The following is a 16,183-nucleotide window of genomic DNA, read 5'->3' as shown; positions in this document are numbered from 1 at the left end:
TTACTCATTCGAATGCTTGTCTGTGTCTTTGAGTGGATTTCCAGGCAATGATCTCGTTTTCGGGTCGTAGTACGCCGAGTTTGGGTCGAGATTACACAAATACTTTGGTATATCTTCCCGAATACGCAGTTTTCTCTTCGTGACACGTCTGAAATTAAGCAAAAAGTAATTTTATTTTACATTTTTTGAAAACTTATCTTCCTCTTGGTATAGACTATTTGATCAAACGAGTGTTTTTTTTTACTTACTACTAATGCTGTACTAATAGTAGGCACGGGTTAGATTTTTCTTTATTTGACTAGTGGATCCTCCTCTTTATATCCTTGCAATTTAATTACCTTTTTGGTAAATTATGTGCGTCGCCTCGTTAACATAAATCAAGTCAATCTTTAATTGAATAAAATGTTCTTACCATCCAACTCATAAACATTCATTATTTGTATACTTACTGACTGTACTCTTAACATTACAATCAAATAATTAATCATCTATAATTTACGTACAATTTTCAGTAAGGTACCAACAATAAATTATTAGGCCTATCGTTGCTTAATTTAAAAGTTTGAACGAACCTTTTGCTTTGAAAGTTTGTACCAGCCACATCATCCGAATTGTCATTATCTTCACTATTTCCAATGTCTGTCTTAAAAAATCAAAATGTATGTGTCAATGAAAATCTGAAACTGTCTACAAAGTCATGAGGCTTATTATAGTCATTTATCATCAAAACAAAGATGCAAAATGTTTTTCTAATTTTAATAATTACTTTTTCTTTTGTTTGCATTTTTGTTATCATTTCATCTTCAAATTGAGCAGCTTTCAGTTCTTTATTGGCCTGCGACAAAAAAGACAATACATGAAACTGGGTCTGGTGTAAAGCCTTGTCTACACTTTCAAACTTTTGTGACAAAAAAATGTGATGTTCCCATACATGGACACGATGTCATATCAGTATATATTACTATAACCCATATTTGGGCATACCACTACCATATTTGGGCACATCACACTTTATTATCACTAGTTTGATAGTAGCCTAGGCATAGCTTAAGTGAAGTATATGTACAAAAATGTAAATGTACAACAACAAGAGAAATGAAGGGTACATTAAAAACGTGTACAAGACGGCGACTACAAGTAGGTCGGCTTCTTGAAAGGCGGATACAACTGCCGGTAAGGTTTTATATTTGATGGTGCGTGGGCAGAAGGAAAAGTTATAGTAGTAAATAAGTACAACAGGAAGATAGTATTTCAGTATTGGTAATTATTCTAAAACGTATGAAGTCCATACTGTATCTTGTAAAACATACAACATTATCGTCAGTAGGTCCAGATGTTGTTGGGGAATATAAGCGTTTGTGAACAGGATCTCTCTACAAATAATTCTGTCATCTGCACACATTTCGCTTTTGGATATTTCTCGGATTATGCTATGCAGAGAAGGAATAGTGTTAGCCCAACATCGCGTGGCACCCCAGACGTATGTTCTGACCAAAACAGAATGTGTCGATCCCCTAAAAATGAAATAGTGGTACGAGTGGTGCCACTGAGGCCATAGTAGCTGAGCTAGTGGATAACCGTGTGTTTAATCTAATTTAAGAATAATGCGTTGCACAGTGCTGTAGGAAAAACTGTAGCAACACTGGACCGTAATAAATAGGAGTTGAGTGTATATATAATTAATTGAAAAAGAAAGAGTAATTTCGGGTACAACAACCTCATGTATTCAATACATTAAACCAGTATCAGTATTTTGTAATACTGTACTGATTTAATATACTGAAAACATGAGGTTGGTATATACTCAGTACCAATACGACATGCAGAGTTTGAACTGAATATAATAATGCAAAATAAATAATGTAAAATATTTTGTGAAATTGTGCAGATATTAATCCTGTTTTTACCCCCTTTTTGTACCACTGATCAACACCACTGTAAACATCCTTTTTCTCTTCCTTCACCTGATTTAAGGTCAGATGATCTACACCGGTAACATAACATTGTACTGCTGATATATTCTGTGGAATATGTGGATTGATATCTCTGAAAAATAGTTTTTAAAATATTAAGCTTTGTAATAGTAAATAAGCAGTATTGAACGCACTTTAATTGTTCTTTATTGAAATATTAAACGTTTGTTTATGGAAAAGGAAATTATTATGAAATTATCAATTCCAATTTTAGTACAGTACTACATTTGATAAATTATTTAATTCATAAAATTAGAAGTTTTGCATACTGTCCCTCTTCATCCACAAAAGCAGAAGTAGTTCCTGTTTCTTTTGCTTCTTCTAATTCTCTTACTTTTCTCCATTCTTCTCGTTTGTACTCAGAAGATGGTTTGACATGCTGCTCATCAGAACTTTGATTTGCCCTTGAAGGCTGTATATGAATATGATGAGACTTTGACATTTAAGCCTACTGTTTGTTTACAAAACTATATAACAAAAAATATATTTTAAATTGAAAGTAGACCTGGACAGCTTGGCTCATGACTTTTCTTGGTGACTGAATATGCACATCGCGCTTTTTGATGATGTTCCAGTTTAGTCGGGCACGAATTGGACAAAGGCACGTTTTCAATCATTTATACGGGCAAAGTACAGTTACCTAATTCGTTCGATGTTGGGAGTACTAATTAGTAACGGCCACAGATTTGGCCTATATTATACCTACAGTAGGTGCCTCTATGCCAGGAACACGCAAGGTATACAGTTAACAAATTCCAGTTATAATTTCATTCATACCATGACCCTCCAGAATAAGCAACTGAAATGATCGCTTCGCCAAAAACATTGACTACTACTACTGTACTATATTTACCTACCTGTGAGCTCAAGGTTGCAGGTAAATGTCGGTCGCGTTTCGTATCGGTCACATGTCGATGGCACACTATTTATGCCCACCATTATAGCGTATTCAATACGTTATCTGATTGGAAGATAAAAAGCGTTCCTTGTTTACACGAGATTACACATCGTGGCAAAAGGTCTATAATGTTTCATAAAATGACTCATAGTCTATAGGTCTAGTTGCGTTGGAATCAAAATGTTATAGCGATTATACCATACGGTACTCCTTTCCCAGTTTACAATAATAATTTATTTGGTAGCAGAATCTGGTCGAATTATGCACTCACTCCATATATAGGCCTACAGTTAAACCAAGTAAATCCAACAATAGTGGACGCTGAGCCCACCTTGCCAAGATAGGATATTGTAACATTCGTTAGTTTTTATGTCTGGCTGCGACAAATACCGACAGTACAGTACATATTCTCCACGGCGTCTATTAAGGGGCGCGCAGCAGCAGATCGTGTCGCAGCCACAGAGTAATATTTTGATCTCTGGAGCTCAGGATCCTGTTATTAGATTGCCTTAGTTAAACAAACAGCAAAACAATATACAAAATACAGGCGCTAACTACTGTATACTCATCGTGCAATAAGTGTTTCGTCAGAGCAGCCATGTATTGAAAATTAATGGACTTTCTGTGTAACTTGGTATCACTCCATAGTATAGGGAAGAAAACATAAATAGTTACCAAGACATTTAAAATACCTGAGACGTCTCAGAAAATACTGAATACGAAATATTATTTACAATGTCATTATAATGGTCTATTAATATCCACAATATAAAGGGATCCAAACCTGACACTCCTGAATAAATTCTGTACACTGTGTTGATCTTTATTTATGTCTATTTATAGTATACAAATTGTATATTAAAGGATTCCAACACCTTGCAAATAACATATGAGTAATCTCTATGGCTAAGCATGGAGTAACCATGTGCTAAGTAACAGAATATAATGTCAACCCAGAATTGTGTTATAGCTTTGTATTAATTTAAAAATCTCGATGTTGATTGCTGAGTAATTTATTTTTTAAACATTCTCTAGGCTACTATAATGAATAATTTGTTTTCTTCAGGTACTACATTCTTGGCCCATTTATATTTTCTTTGTACAAAGATATTTTTATTTCTGGTGTTATCCAGAAAAAAAAGCGCCTTTTTACATTTCTTAATTGGTACAGATTTTAAAGTAGCAGAATTGATATTTTAGACTTAACTTAAATTCAAAATTACAGTTTCTTTTTTTGGATTGGATTGTTTTTTTACAAAGACATTAACATGGTTTAAAAAAAGGGCAGTATTTATACGGACGTGTTATAAACGTAATTTCAACCAATCAGAAGTCTTCAAAATCAATTCTATGACTTAATTAATTATATGCAGTATTAATAATAATTGTTCTAAATAAATGTTAATGTTTAAATTGAGGAATACAGTAAGTGATTACCGCGGAAATATTGTTGCCATGTAATATGAGTATACTCTAATTTTGTTTTATTTACATCCTGTATAATGTAATATTTTATTACAAAGAGCAAGATCTAGAGGAATATTATACAGTTGTTAAACTATGTACCGGTACGGTACAAAAATGTTCTTTCACTAGAAAGAAAAGGATAATTCAAGGTAGATATATTTGAGAAAATGGTAAGAATACAGATTACAGACAAAAATATATTGAAACATAATAAATATCTAATTAAAATAACATTTAGATCATCTTTTGTTTATGGTTTCTGTTATAGGTTCCACATGAATACACACCCTTCTTCATCTTCATGACAAGTGAATACCGATGCAGCTGCACCAGGCAGCAAACTTCATTTCCAAACTTTTCTTTTTAAACAATTATTTACGAATCCTCATTTTATGATGGACGTGCACTGGTTAAATACATTACTCAGTCGTACCTGTGCGATGCGTGCTTCGAGAAAGGAACGCGAACAGTGTGCGCTCACAGGCGACATTTGGTACCGGAACACATTGATGGAAACGACGGTAATGTCGTTCAGCAGATGATGAACCTCATAGCCACCGGAAGCTATGAACTAGAGTGTATGGGCATTCCGGTCTGTTCACCGTCTTCACTCGCCGAGCGACTTTTTTCCGGTAAACTGCTAACCAAACTGTTTTCAGACGAAAGAAGATCGACTACAAGATCTGGCTTCTCATCGGGTCTGTTAATTGCCGTCGATCCAACTCCATCGGACGTGTCCGGCATTGGATTGGTTGCCGGTGTGTTAACGACGTCGGACGTTAGACAGGTAAGTCGAACGGGTGGTATTTTGCACGCGGTGCTTCTTCTCTCCATAATTCTTCGAAGCGCGTACGTAGCGTGCCCTGGGAGCCCGGCCCGAATCGTAGACAGACCACGACAACTGGTATTCTGTACTCGATTTCGAATCGTTGCAACGGCCACGGCCAACGGTGATCCGCATCCGACAGAATGCCACATTGGCTGATCGTACGTGTTGGTCAACAGCTGTACGATGATCTTGCGAACGCTATCTATTATCCAATGTTTATCGGTTGGCGTTGATGCTCTGTACTCACGTTCTACATCTGGTAAAAATGTCAAATTGAACATTTCTATTGCCTGTAAGAGAAACGTGTTCAATTGCGATATCTCTCGTTGTCGACCCATTTCAAATTGCGTGGCGGCCATCATTGCCGTTCTTGTGTAAGCAAGAATCGATTGTTTTTGTCGTTGTTCGACCATATCTTGTACGGTTGCATCATTCATTTCCACCAACAACACTGTCTCTCTACCACACGTTCTCACAATCTTTTCGACAATAGGTAATGCGGATGCATTAATCTCGTCCGTTATAGCCGCCTTGTCTATAGCGCTCTTCCATTCGAAAAACATTCTTTGTCGTTCTTGTAGAAATTCCAGATTGCAATACACGGGATGAAATGCATTCGTCAACAATACGCTACCAATTGATTCTCTTTTTCCTTTTCTTTTTCTTTTATATATGTAGCAGGATAGCGAGTTTCTGATGGTCTAAGTCCTCGGCTAGCGTAAGCAAGGACGTGTTGTACCCCGTCATGCATTTGAGACAACACTGCTCCCAACCCCGTTCCCGATGCATCCGTTTCCAGGATAAATGGTTGCGAATAATCTGGATAAGCAAGTATCGGAGCAGTAGTTAAACGGGTCTTTAGTAATGTAAATGCTCGGTCACAATCAGAAGTCCAATTAAATACAGTAGGCGATTTACGGGCATAACTACGTTTATGTTTCTTTGTGTTACAATCCCCTGATGTAAGTGAATATAAGGGTGCTGCTAATGAAGAAAAATTTGAAATAAAACGACGATAGTAACCACAAAATCCCAAGAAACGTTGAACCTCCTTGCGATTCGTAGGTTTAGGCCAAGTTGAAACTTTAGATATTTTTTCTGGGTCGGTTGATATACCATCTGCAGACACGATATGTCCCAAATAGTTAACTTTAGGTTTTAAAAATGAACACTTACTAGGTTTTACTTTCAATCCATGCAGACGAAGACGCTGGAATACCATTTCCAGTCGCATAAGATGTTGTTCAAAAGTTTTAGAAAAAACAATAATATCGTCCAAATAAATAAGTAATGAAGAAAAATTTTGATCACCAAAACATGACATCATCAATCGCTGAAAAGTGGCTGGTGCATTTTGCAACCCGAAAGGCATTCTGTTGAATTGAAAAAGTCCCATTGGCGTTGTAAAGGCAGTCTTTTGCTTATCAGCATCGGCTACCTCAACTTGCCAATAGCCACTTGTTAAGTCTAAAGTTGAAAAATATTTTGAAGAACCCAAAGCGTCCAGTGCTTCATCAATTCTAGGAATGGGGAAAGCATCCCTAATTGTTTTAGAATTTAATTTTCGAAAGTCAACGCAAAGTCTCAACGAACCATCCTTTTTATACACAATAACCATAGGTGAAGCATATGGACTGTCGCTAGGTGTAATAACGTCCGCGTCTAACATTTTGTTGATTTCCTCACGAACTGCAGAGTATTGGGCTGGGGGTATGCGTCGAAATGGTAATCGGAAGGGTTGATTGTCAATTAATGGAATATGGTGTTTAACAGATTTAGTATGTCCAAAGTCTTTATCCGAAGTTGAAAAAACATCGGCATACTGTTCCAAAAGGTTTTTAAGTGCAGAGTGTTGTTCATTTGACGTATCAGAATTTGTTAAATCAATATTCGGTGCTTGGCTTATAACTTGCTGACTACATAAATTATCAACACAGGCAATCTGTGTTAAATTTGCAATTGGTGTATTTTGTTTAATAAAAATAGGGGAATCAGAAACATTTAAAATTCGAACAGTTACCTTGTTTCCTTCAAAAATATGTGAAATAGAGCGTCCAATTAATAGTCCGTCAGGAGTACCGGAACACATTGGCTCAACTAAAACTGTCCCACAGGAATTGCTATACCACTGCACAGAACATCCTACATTAATTTGTTCCCCTGGTCGTAAACGGGTAGTTTTCCGATATCTGTAGACAGCTTTTCCTAACAATGATGAATTTTCTTTTTGCGTATGATTAAAATTAGAATGTAAGCGAAGAATATTAGTTCCAATAAGAACGGGTACATTTTTTCGAAAGTCAGTTGAAGGTACAATAAAAACAGGAACAGAACAATATTTCTCACCGCTCAATTCAATATCCACAGCTGCGGTTCCCAAATGAGGCATTGATTCTCCGCTTGCAGTTAAAATTTCCAAAGAAGATGGTTGAATTTGTACTTTGTAATCAGTGTGTCCAAAAATAGATTTTAAAGTATCGACAGTAATAGTTGTGATTTGGGAGCCAGTATCAAGTAAGGACATTTTCTCAGCTCCATTGATCTTTACCACCATGGTATTCGTTGGACCTACCAATGGTGGTATTCGCTTTACGCTGCCTACTGTTGCGGCAGCGGTCCCTCGTTTTTTGGAATCTGGGGGCAAAACCTCTTTATATGTCCGGGTTGATTACAGCCATAGCACAACCGGACCTCACGCCGGTTATCCTTTCTGACGTTTGTCAGAGCAGAAATTTGGTTTTGTAGTGTTGCAATTGACTGTTGCATTTCTACGAACTCAGATGACGGTTGGCGCACATTTTGCGCTTGGGTTCGGGCCACTATCATGGTATTTTCTTTCTCAAATACCCGAACCTCACCAATTAGTTGACGGAATGTCGTTAACATAGGTCTCATCGGCGCAATTCTATTGCGAAGTTCAATGCTCCCTATGCCTCGCAAAAACTGGTTTATTAAAATTCGGTCCCTGTCTGGCATTGGACCTCTGCCCATGATCGTTTCGGCTCGCCTTAGTTTGGAATCCAATTCAATTGCGAATATGGATCCGCTTTCATTGGGTCCTTGGAACCGAGCATAGAAATTAGCGAGTGGGTCCCCACTGCAAATATCGCCAAACTGCTGCTTTAATTCGGCAAATGCTGTCTGGGGATTTTGCCATTCTACCGGGATGTTCAAAACCAATTTTCTTGCTGAGCCCCCTAAGTTCCTTACGATTGTTGCAAATTGTAATGTCACTGTAATGGTACTACAGAACGTTGGAATCGTACATTGTTAAGCATGTTAGGCTCTTTACCAGCAGAGAAGAAACTAAACTGGAAGGATTATGTAGGTCCCATGGCTCATGCGTATAATTGCACAAAACACGAAACCACTGGTTATGCCCCTTTTTATCTTATGTTTGGACGACATGCGAGATTACCTGTTGATATTCTATTTGGTATAGTAAATAATAATGGTCCAACAGATGGGGAACAATATGACGATTATGTAATTAAGTTACTTGAACAACTGAATCATGCTTATGTCACATCCCAAAATTCAGCTAGTGAAGCCAAGGCTAGGCAAAAACATAATTATGATAAACGAACTACCACCAATTCAGTACTTAAAATAGGTGACAGGGTACTTGTTCAAAAGAAAGCTATAGTTGGTAAACAGAAACTCGCTGACCAATGGGAAGAGAAACCATATGTTATTGTTAATAAACACCCCACTCTACCTGTGTATACAGTTGAGAATGATACACATAAGCGTACCCTTCATAGGAATCTCCTCACCCCTTGTATGTTTCTGCCTATTGAAGACCCTATCGATGTTAATGTAAACCAACACATTATTAAGTCACGTAGTTGGAAAATTAAGAAGGGTCGTGAACTTTTTGAATCTTGGAAAAGAAAACAAGCTCATCTTACTGATTCATAGATTTTTAATGTTGATGCTAATTTTTGTTATTTACGCATGATTATACTTAATTTTTCTTTTATCACTTGACGTTATGTTATAGCGGCCCCTCAAAACATTTTGTATTATAACTTTACTTACTATATATTCATTATTTACGTTTGATTAATTTTGCTTTAATTTCTTTTAATAATTTAAGATTGATTTAATTCTTTTGCTTTATATTTGTTTGAAACATGTTTGTTTTGATGTTTATGTACGGGTAATACGTACGTGCCTTGAACACGCTGTATTGTCAGTGGTTTAGTGTGGCACTTGTTTCTGGAATGAGATGTTCGTTCCTGTTATATTTTGTATGCCAAATTTTTTTGTTCTTTCTTTTGATTTTGCCAATATGCCGCTGTTAGTGGGTTGTCCTGCGACATGAATACGGCTCTACAAACGTGTATTTTTCTAGTTTGTTGTATCTTATCTATTGGTGTTGCCTATTCCGTTAATGTTTAGATGCTTGAACATACGGCAGCGGACAGTTATGTTAATTTTTCTTACTTAAGTTTCCTTGTACTTTAATTTGATTTTTGTCTTAATTTTGTAGTTTTCTAAGTTGTTTTAATATTTTATACTGTTTTAGCTTAAGATTGATGTTTTTTATGTAACATCGAGGGCGATGTTCAGAAAGCCAGGGTGGATGTAGCAGGTCACTCACTCTCCTGGAATTCATGTGGTTTTCCATATATACTAATGTAGACTATAGACCTGGGCTGTAACCACTAAGGTGTCAACTCATAATAATTAATTGCCTTATTCTATGGAATTGGTAATAACTTACTAATGATTACTTGGGTGTGATCTTAATGGATATACCAGCTCTTGGGAGGGGACAAGGAGGGTCACTGAACTGATAAGTCACCTCACTGGACTACTCCTTAAATAGTCATGTATGTTCTGTCACTAACACTTTTTAGATTAACTTGAACCGATAGCTTAACTTAATCACTCTCTGTGTACCTGTATATAGTGTAAATAAAGTACAATTGAGAGAATATAACAACAGTCTGTGTCATTTATATAAAGAGTGCTACAAATATATATATATATTTAAACTTTATTGATACAGTTTTTCTCTCTCTCTCTCCCTACTATACGTTGAGACGAACACAAGAAAAGAAAAGCATTTAATAATCGTAATAGCCTTTATTTTACTACGCAGATACTTGCTTTGAAACACCACGTTGCACATATGGATCGTATGGATTCTTTACTGGACATGCAGGCCCAACTAATAATAGACACGGTGAACAGGACATTGGCTACGTACAATCAGTTGACATTCATGCCAGTTCGTGTGTACGTAGAACGTAATACATCGCACGCGCACGCCGCTCGCATGGCCAAGCAAGTAACGGATCGTTTTGCCGGTACGTCAGTCGACATATCTTTCGAAAAGGAGAGACGTCGAACGGACGGGCGTAAGTGTGTCGGAATTTGGACAAGAGACAAAGGAAATCTGGTACATTTGTCACAAATGTTGCTGGAGAACGATCGAGTCGTGTTTGCACAAGACATCGATGACGAACAGATGAGCATTTTACAGGATCAACTGTGTAACTTCAGAAGACTCGTAAAATCCGACGGTAAAATCACGATAAGTGGAAAGACAGCTGGTGTTCGTGATGATCTTGCCATGACGTTTATTCTGTGGTTGGCGTGGACTTGCTTTCTTTCTAATAAAGTTTATCAATAAAAAACAGTTTCAACTTCATTTCTTTTGTCTACATCTCGAGTCTATTTGCTTTTAAAATCGGCACATGTCTATGTTCGATATTTCAAGAAGCCGATTCCAGCCACAAACACAATTATCATCATCTTAATCATCAATTTCGATCGTACTCGTTGTGCTGAGGAGAAGGAGGAGGAGGAGGAGGAGGACGTTCGTCGTTCGCGCACATTTACTGCAACGAACAGCTCAAGACCTTTCTCCGTTAATCTTGGTGCAATAATCAACTTTTGAAAGTTGACGCCAAACTTTTTCCGTAACTTTGAGATTATGGCTGGTAGCCAGAAAGAAGTGTGAACATAGAATTTATAATGTATAGTTTCTGGCGTTTCGTACGTACACTCGGCCATCTCTAATCCTTTAGTACCGTTCACACCCATCACCGCCTCCTCTTCCTCCTCCTCCTCCTCATCGTCGTCATCATCTTCTTCTTCTTCTTTTGAAGGTTCGATATATAAAATATATTTGATTTTCTTGTTTGTACTTTTTGGCTTGGATACGTTAATCGAAATTCCAGCCGATTTGGTGATGGCATACAATTGCGTGAGATCGATCTCTGTTCGACCGTCACCCGTCAGCGTTGCACCCCACAAGTCGTCCGTTATCAAGATAGGCTTTGACTTTTCGACAAGTCCACTAGGCAGACTATCCGTAAATCTTTTCCAAGCATCAATCAACATTTTTTTGACCGCTGCTGCTGCTGCTTTTGAAATGTGTGGTTATCGGCAAAGAATACTCAAAGTAGTCAATTGTTTGAAAGTGAATCGAATCGGTGGAAATCACATCACCTCTGGCCAAAATGAATCTTCTGGGTGGGAAAGTAATGCCTCTGACTACGGTCGATAGTAACGTGACCAAAAAGACTGTTGACAGCATTAGAGCATTCATTGATCAGAGATTCGAGACGCTAACATGTTCCTCGACGCAAAAGACTATGCACAACGTGTGTTTGAAAAACGCAAAACATGCATGACGGCCGTCAATAAAGAGTTTAAGAACAAAACGTTTTATCTACTCGACGAAGAGCACGCCAAACTATTGCGTCGAACGTTCGATCAGTTGCCAATGTGCATGTGTATACTCAACAGACTGTGTGCATCCATCTCGGTAAAATCAATGTTTGAACATGGAATGCGTGCTAGTGCCGAAGCGATCGTTAGAACGCAGTCCACAACAGTCGAAATACCATCGCCGTCTTCATGTACAGTTGCCGTCTTTTGTCAAACGTACAAAGAATCCATCGAACGTTTCATACGTGACACCATTCGATGTATATGGATCTATGGATTTGTGGTGACGACGTGTGTCGATGGTCGTCCGGTTGCCGTCGACATGGACGAATGTTTAGTGTTCAGAGACGGCGAAGGTGATCTGTATGCTAGATCGATTACGTGTTTGCGTGTTGTTGTCGTTCATCGGCCAGGCGTTGACGGTAGAATGCACAGCGCTCTATCAAATCTGCTCGCCAGCTGTGAAAACGTACGTCTCTTGACCGAATATCATTTGGCGGCCGTGCGCAATTCGGCCACGAACATTATTGTGACCGGTCCTAAAATTCAAGCGAAATCTAACCGCATGAATGATGGCGATGATGACGACAACAACAACAACAACAACACCACAGAAGACTTGGTAACCGGAGCAGCCGTAGCGAATCTGATCAAAGCCAGAACCATGGGCGTTCCAATGGCAACGTCTCTACTGGACGACGTTAACAAAACGAGCACAGTAGACGAAAAAGAGAAACTTATCGGCGATCTAGTCAGATGCAGAAAGGAGAAGGAAAACTTGAGAAAGAGTTTTCTTTTCGATAAAAGACGTGAACGACACTTGTTACCGGTTATGACGACCGAGGATATTGGTGACGAGAGAAGTATGTTGGCGTCCAGATTGGATGTAAAAACTCAATCGGGACTCGAACAGGCATCCGCCTATCTCGATGTTCTCGTCAGAAACGTTCTATTGGGATCAATACCGGTGTCGGGGGGAGGCGCCGGCAACGTTGCACGCCACGGAACAACGTCTGCGCTTCCAGCGAAAATGTTACAGCAGATTGTCAGCGATTGTTCGGCATCGTGGCAAGATTTCATCGTCAGTTCACTGCTCGACGATTGGATGAAAGAATACGGCGTACCGCTGAAACCATGGACAAAGAGAGCGTTTGAGGACATCGAAATGATGTTGCCTCTTCTGCCCTACTTTCGATCAGGCTGTGGACGGCGTATGCTCGCCGAAATGCTCGACGTTTCCGAATATGATTTCACGTCAGCTTTTCAGCTTACTACTACTACTACTACTACTACTACTACTTCTTATTGATCGTCGAAAGAGAGAGAATCTGTGTTGTTTCTTTATGGAATTCAAAACGGATGCATGCAGCACTGTCGGTCGCACTGCACCATCGGGAAAGAGAAGCGGTGCGCACGCAACAATAGTACCGTGCTCGAGTTTTATTTTTCTGTTGACAATCTGTATTTTAAATTCGTCGGCAGCAGCAGCAGCAGAAGCAGCAGCAACAGACTGTTTGAAAACAAATGTGTCTACAATGCCGTTACAGCCGATGCGTTGAACAGTGTTTTCGTGTTTAACCTCGCAGATCCATTCACCGGGCGTAGGATGCAATGGTGCCGTTGTTTTCACGAACCTTCCCGACGGTACGTGTACAGTGATGACGGTGTTGCCGTGGAACGCTACAATCGTGTTTGCGTCAAAGAACGAATGCACACTGGTACGTTTCACGTTCTTTTGCTTTTCGTTTTCGTCCATGGAAATTGGATGTCTGAGTAGGACGTGCCACGTTTTTCTGGTACGTCGCAACATCACCAGAAGATGATCATCCGCTTGATCCACGTACCATGCGCATAGGTCACGGCCGTGTTGACACGTTGCGTGCGACGTGTACAATTCACCAATGACGCCCGTATCCAACGACTGTTCCACGCTCCACGCACCACTATCCAAATCGAACGTTTCAAATTCTTTAGCTCCACCACCGCTTAGTATCAACAAATCTTCGTTCATTCTCGTCAGGCAAACCGATTCGTCTGTACGCTTCGTTGTAGAGTTTTGCAATCTTACAAAAGTTCCAACGATGGCGTTGTATCGATGAAGACGCATCGTCGAGTTCTCGTCGTCTGCTGGAGACACTGTGTACGCCAGATTCCGAACTACGGTACTTCGATAGAACGGTGCCGTCATGAACGAAGCGGTAACGTGTACGTATTCTTCCAGCTGCTGTTGAGGTATCGATGGTGGTGGAGGTGGCGTTGTTGTTCCGAAAGTGGCAATTTGTCGATGACAGTGACGAACACCCAACGCTGATTGCTCGTTCAATCGATGATGATGAAACACTTGTTTTACATAATGTCTCAAATCTTGAACCAGTTGATTGATGGAGGAGAGACGCACAAGCGCGATTCTGTACAGCATTTCCGATTCGTTCAGTAATCTGCCTCGTATGAGTTTAACGAGAGCGTGTTGTTTTCTTCGATGTTCCGTTTTGCCGTTTTTGTTAATCCATGTGTGCACAAGATGCCAAAGATACGATTCTGGCATATAGTACACACTGTCGTGCGATTTTACTTCTGTCGGCTGATCGTGTCTGGCCGTATCCAGCCATGTCATCAACTCTTCCCACTTGAGTTCCTGTTCGTGCAGTTTAATTTTGCCAAACGTTCTGCAAATGGCCGAGTCGACGACATTCGTCAACGACCAAGATGAAATTATGTCGGCAGTTCTTCTGGCTTTCAGCAGATCGTGCATGCACATCTCATACACGGCAGACGTAAACACGCAGATGGTGTCCTTGCAGCCAATCTTCTCGGCTATACTCAAGCAAGAGATTCGATCCTGATAGGAAAGAGTGGCGACAAAGTATGAGTTTCTATTTGTGTTCATGAACGTCAACAACGCATCAACAAGTTGATTGTTTGCCATTCCAATAATGTTTACGCACCCTTTAGGCTTTTTACTTTCGTACGTGGGTATTATCCAAACCATAATCGTTTTGTCTTTCGATGTACGTACTTGAATCTGTTCAGATCCTTTGTAGCCCAACGTTCTCGGTCGTTGACCGACGTATGCTAGGTCTTCACGCGCTTTGTGATGATTGACAAGCAAACGTTTCTCTTCCATCTTGTTGTTAACGTCCCGGTTTCTTTGTTTCTTTTCGTAAAACACACACATACACAAATAATAATGGTATCACGATTCCATCCTTACGCCGCCGGTGATGGTATTAGATGGTACACGGGCATACAGCCAAATTCACCGATCAAAGCGACTGAACGTCGTGGCGAGTACAGACTCGATGAGACAGACATGAAGGCCGGTACGTCGCGTATACCAAATTTCGGCGATAGAAGAAACTTTATGTATCCAACGTCAACTCACGCACAAAAGGATACGGACGGTGTTCGTGACATAACAACGTATCACGAATTCTTCAACAGATCCATTCAATTCAATCGAGGCGATATGCTGTTTCTTTACAACGGTCAAAGGAAAATGTCTACTGCAACACCGGCTCCTGTAAACTGTTACGCGTTACCCGAACCCAGTTTTAAAGCGAGTACGGACAAGGTAACGGTGCCGTTGCCTCACCTCCAAAACATCATCAAAGAAGAGGTTACACTCGACATCAACGACTGTTTCGATCGCGACGTGCCGCACAACGAATACATCAAAACGGTGTGTCAACGACGTGGATTCGACAGCTTTGGAGCCGTACTGGCACGCATGAAAACTCCTAGAGATTTCCTCTCTTACTTTCTGCCTATCGGCTATCAGCTTTCTTTCGGTGGCAATCAATGGTTTACGAACGAATCGTATCCGTGCATAACAACGCAACATTTCGGTAAGATGATTACAACACTGTCTGGAGTTCACGAATCGTGTCGATTGAATGCAAAAGCGGGTACTAAACTGTACTTGGCCGTAGGCATGCTACCCGGAGTAACCGACGCTCTTAACTATCCATATCCTTCGCTGTTCTTTAGCAACGATCATTATATTCCCAATCAACTAAAGTCTATGGGATTTGTTTGTCGATCGAGAAACGGTTGTGTGACGCCGTGTATGGTGAAAGCCATCGGAGAGTTTGCCACCGATTTCTACGGTAACGTTCGCAGTCCCGAGATTGAACTGTTTATGAACAGATACTTTCGACCGTATCACTTTTCTTGACGCAACACACACACACTATATAATAACGTGTCAGAACAAAAAAAGATTTATTCAGAATCGTTCGGTATGGGAAAGTCAAAGGATATGATTGCGGAATTGAAACAGGAACTTGAAGCTATGCAAGTTGATAAGTTGAGTATGTTACAAGAACAAGA

General features: G+C 39.7%; 3 protein-coding genes across 3 annotated transcripts; 1 reads left to right on the top strand and 2 right to left on the bottom strand.

Moving 5' to 3' along the window:
- On the bottom strand, positions 1–2,415 carry LOC144852939 (pre-mRNA-splicing factor SLU7-like). The gene is made up of 5 exons (XM_078710995.1): positions 2,243–2,415; positions 1,908–2,046; positions 767–835; positions 573–643; positions 1–148 (listed from the first exon to the last, which is right to left on the bottom strand). Exons 1-5 carry the CDS (start codon positions 2,413–2,415, stop codon positions 1–3), a joined length of 600 nt encoding a protein of 199 aa, XP_078567121.1.
- Positions 2,416–5,786: 3,371 nt separating this feature from the next.
- Positions 5,787–6,389, bottom strand: LOC144852938 (uncharacterized). The gene has a single exon (XM_078710994.1). It carries the CDS (start codon positions 6,387–6,389, stop codon positions 5,787–5,789), a length of 603 nt encoding a protein of 200 aa, XP_078567120.1.
- A 2,054-nt stretch (positions 6,390–8,443) lies between these two features.
- LOC144852937 (uncharacterized) lies at positions 8,444–9,088 on the top strand. The gene has a single exon (XM_078710993.1). The coding sequence runs from the start codon at positions 8,444–8,446 to the stop codon at positions 9,086–9,088; it is 645 nt and encodes a 214-aa protein (XP_078567119.1).
- Positions 9,089–16,183: the final 7,095 nt, after the last annotated feature.

This window comes from Antedon bifida, chromosome 9, assembly GCF_963402885.1.
Source record: "Antedon bifida chromosome 9, ecAntBifi1.1, whole genome shotgun sequence".
NCBI lineage: Eukaryota > Metazoa > Echinodermata > Crinoidea > Comatulida > Antedonidae > Antedon > Antedon bifida.
The sequence above is the reverse complement of the archived record's forward strand: the minus strand, read 5'-3'. Positions and strand labels throughout refer to the sequence as shown.

Bases quoted from the DNA above. Each gene is read 5' to 3' on its own strand.
- LOC144852939 (XM_078710995.1), bottom strand. From the start codon at position 2,415: ATGTCAAAGTCTCATCATATTCATATACAGCCTTCAAGGGCAAATCAA. The intron at 2,047-2,242 runs GTATGCAAAACT...ACTATTTTTCAG, and splicing joins TTTGTGGATGAAGAGGGACA to AGATATCAATCCACATATTC. The intron at 149-572 runs GTTCGTTCAAAC...GCTTAATTTCAG, and splicing joins ACAAACTTTCAAAGCAAAAG to ACGTGTCACGAAGAGAAAAC.
- LOC144852938 (XM_078710994.1), bottom strand. From the start codon at position 6,389: ATGGTATTCCAGCGTCTTCGTCTGCATGGATTGAAAGTAAAACCTAGT.
- LOC144852937 (XM_078710993.1), top strand. From the start codon at position 8,444: ATGTTAGGCTCTTTACCAGCAGAGAAGAAACTAAACTGGAAGGATTAT.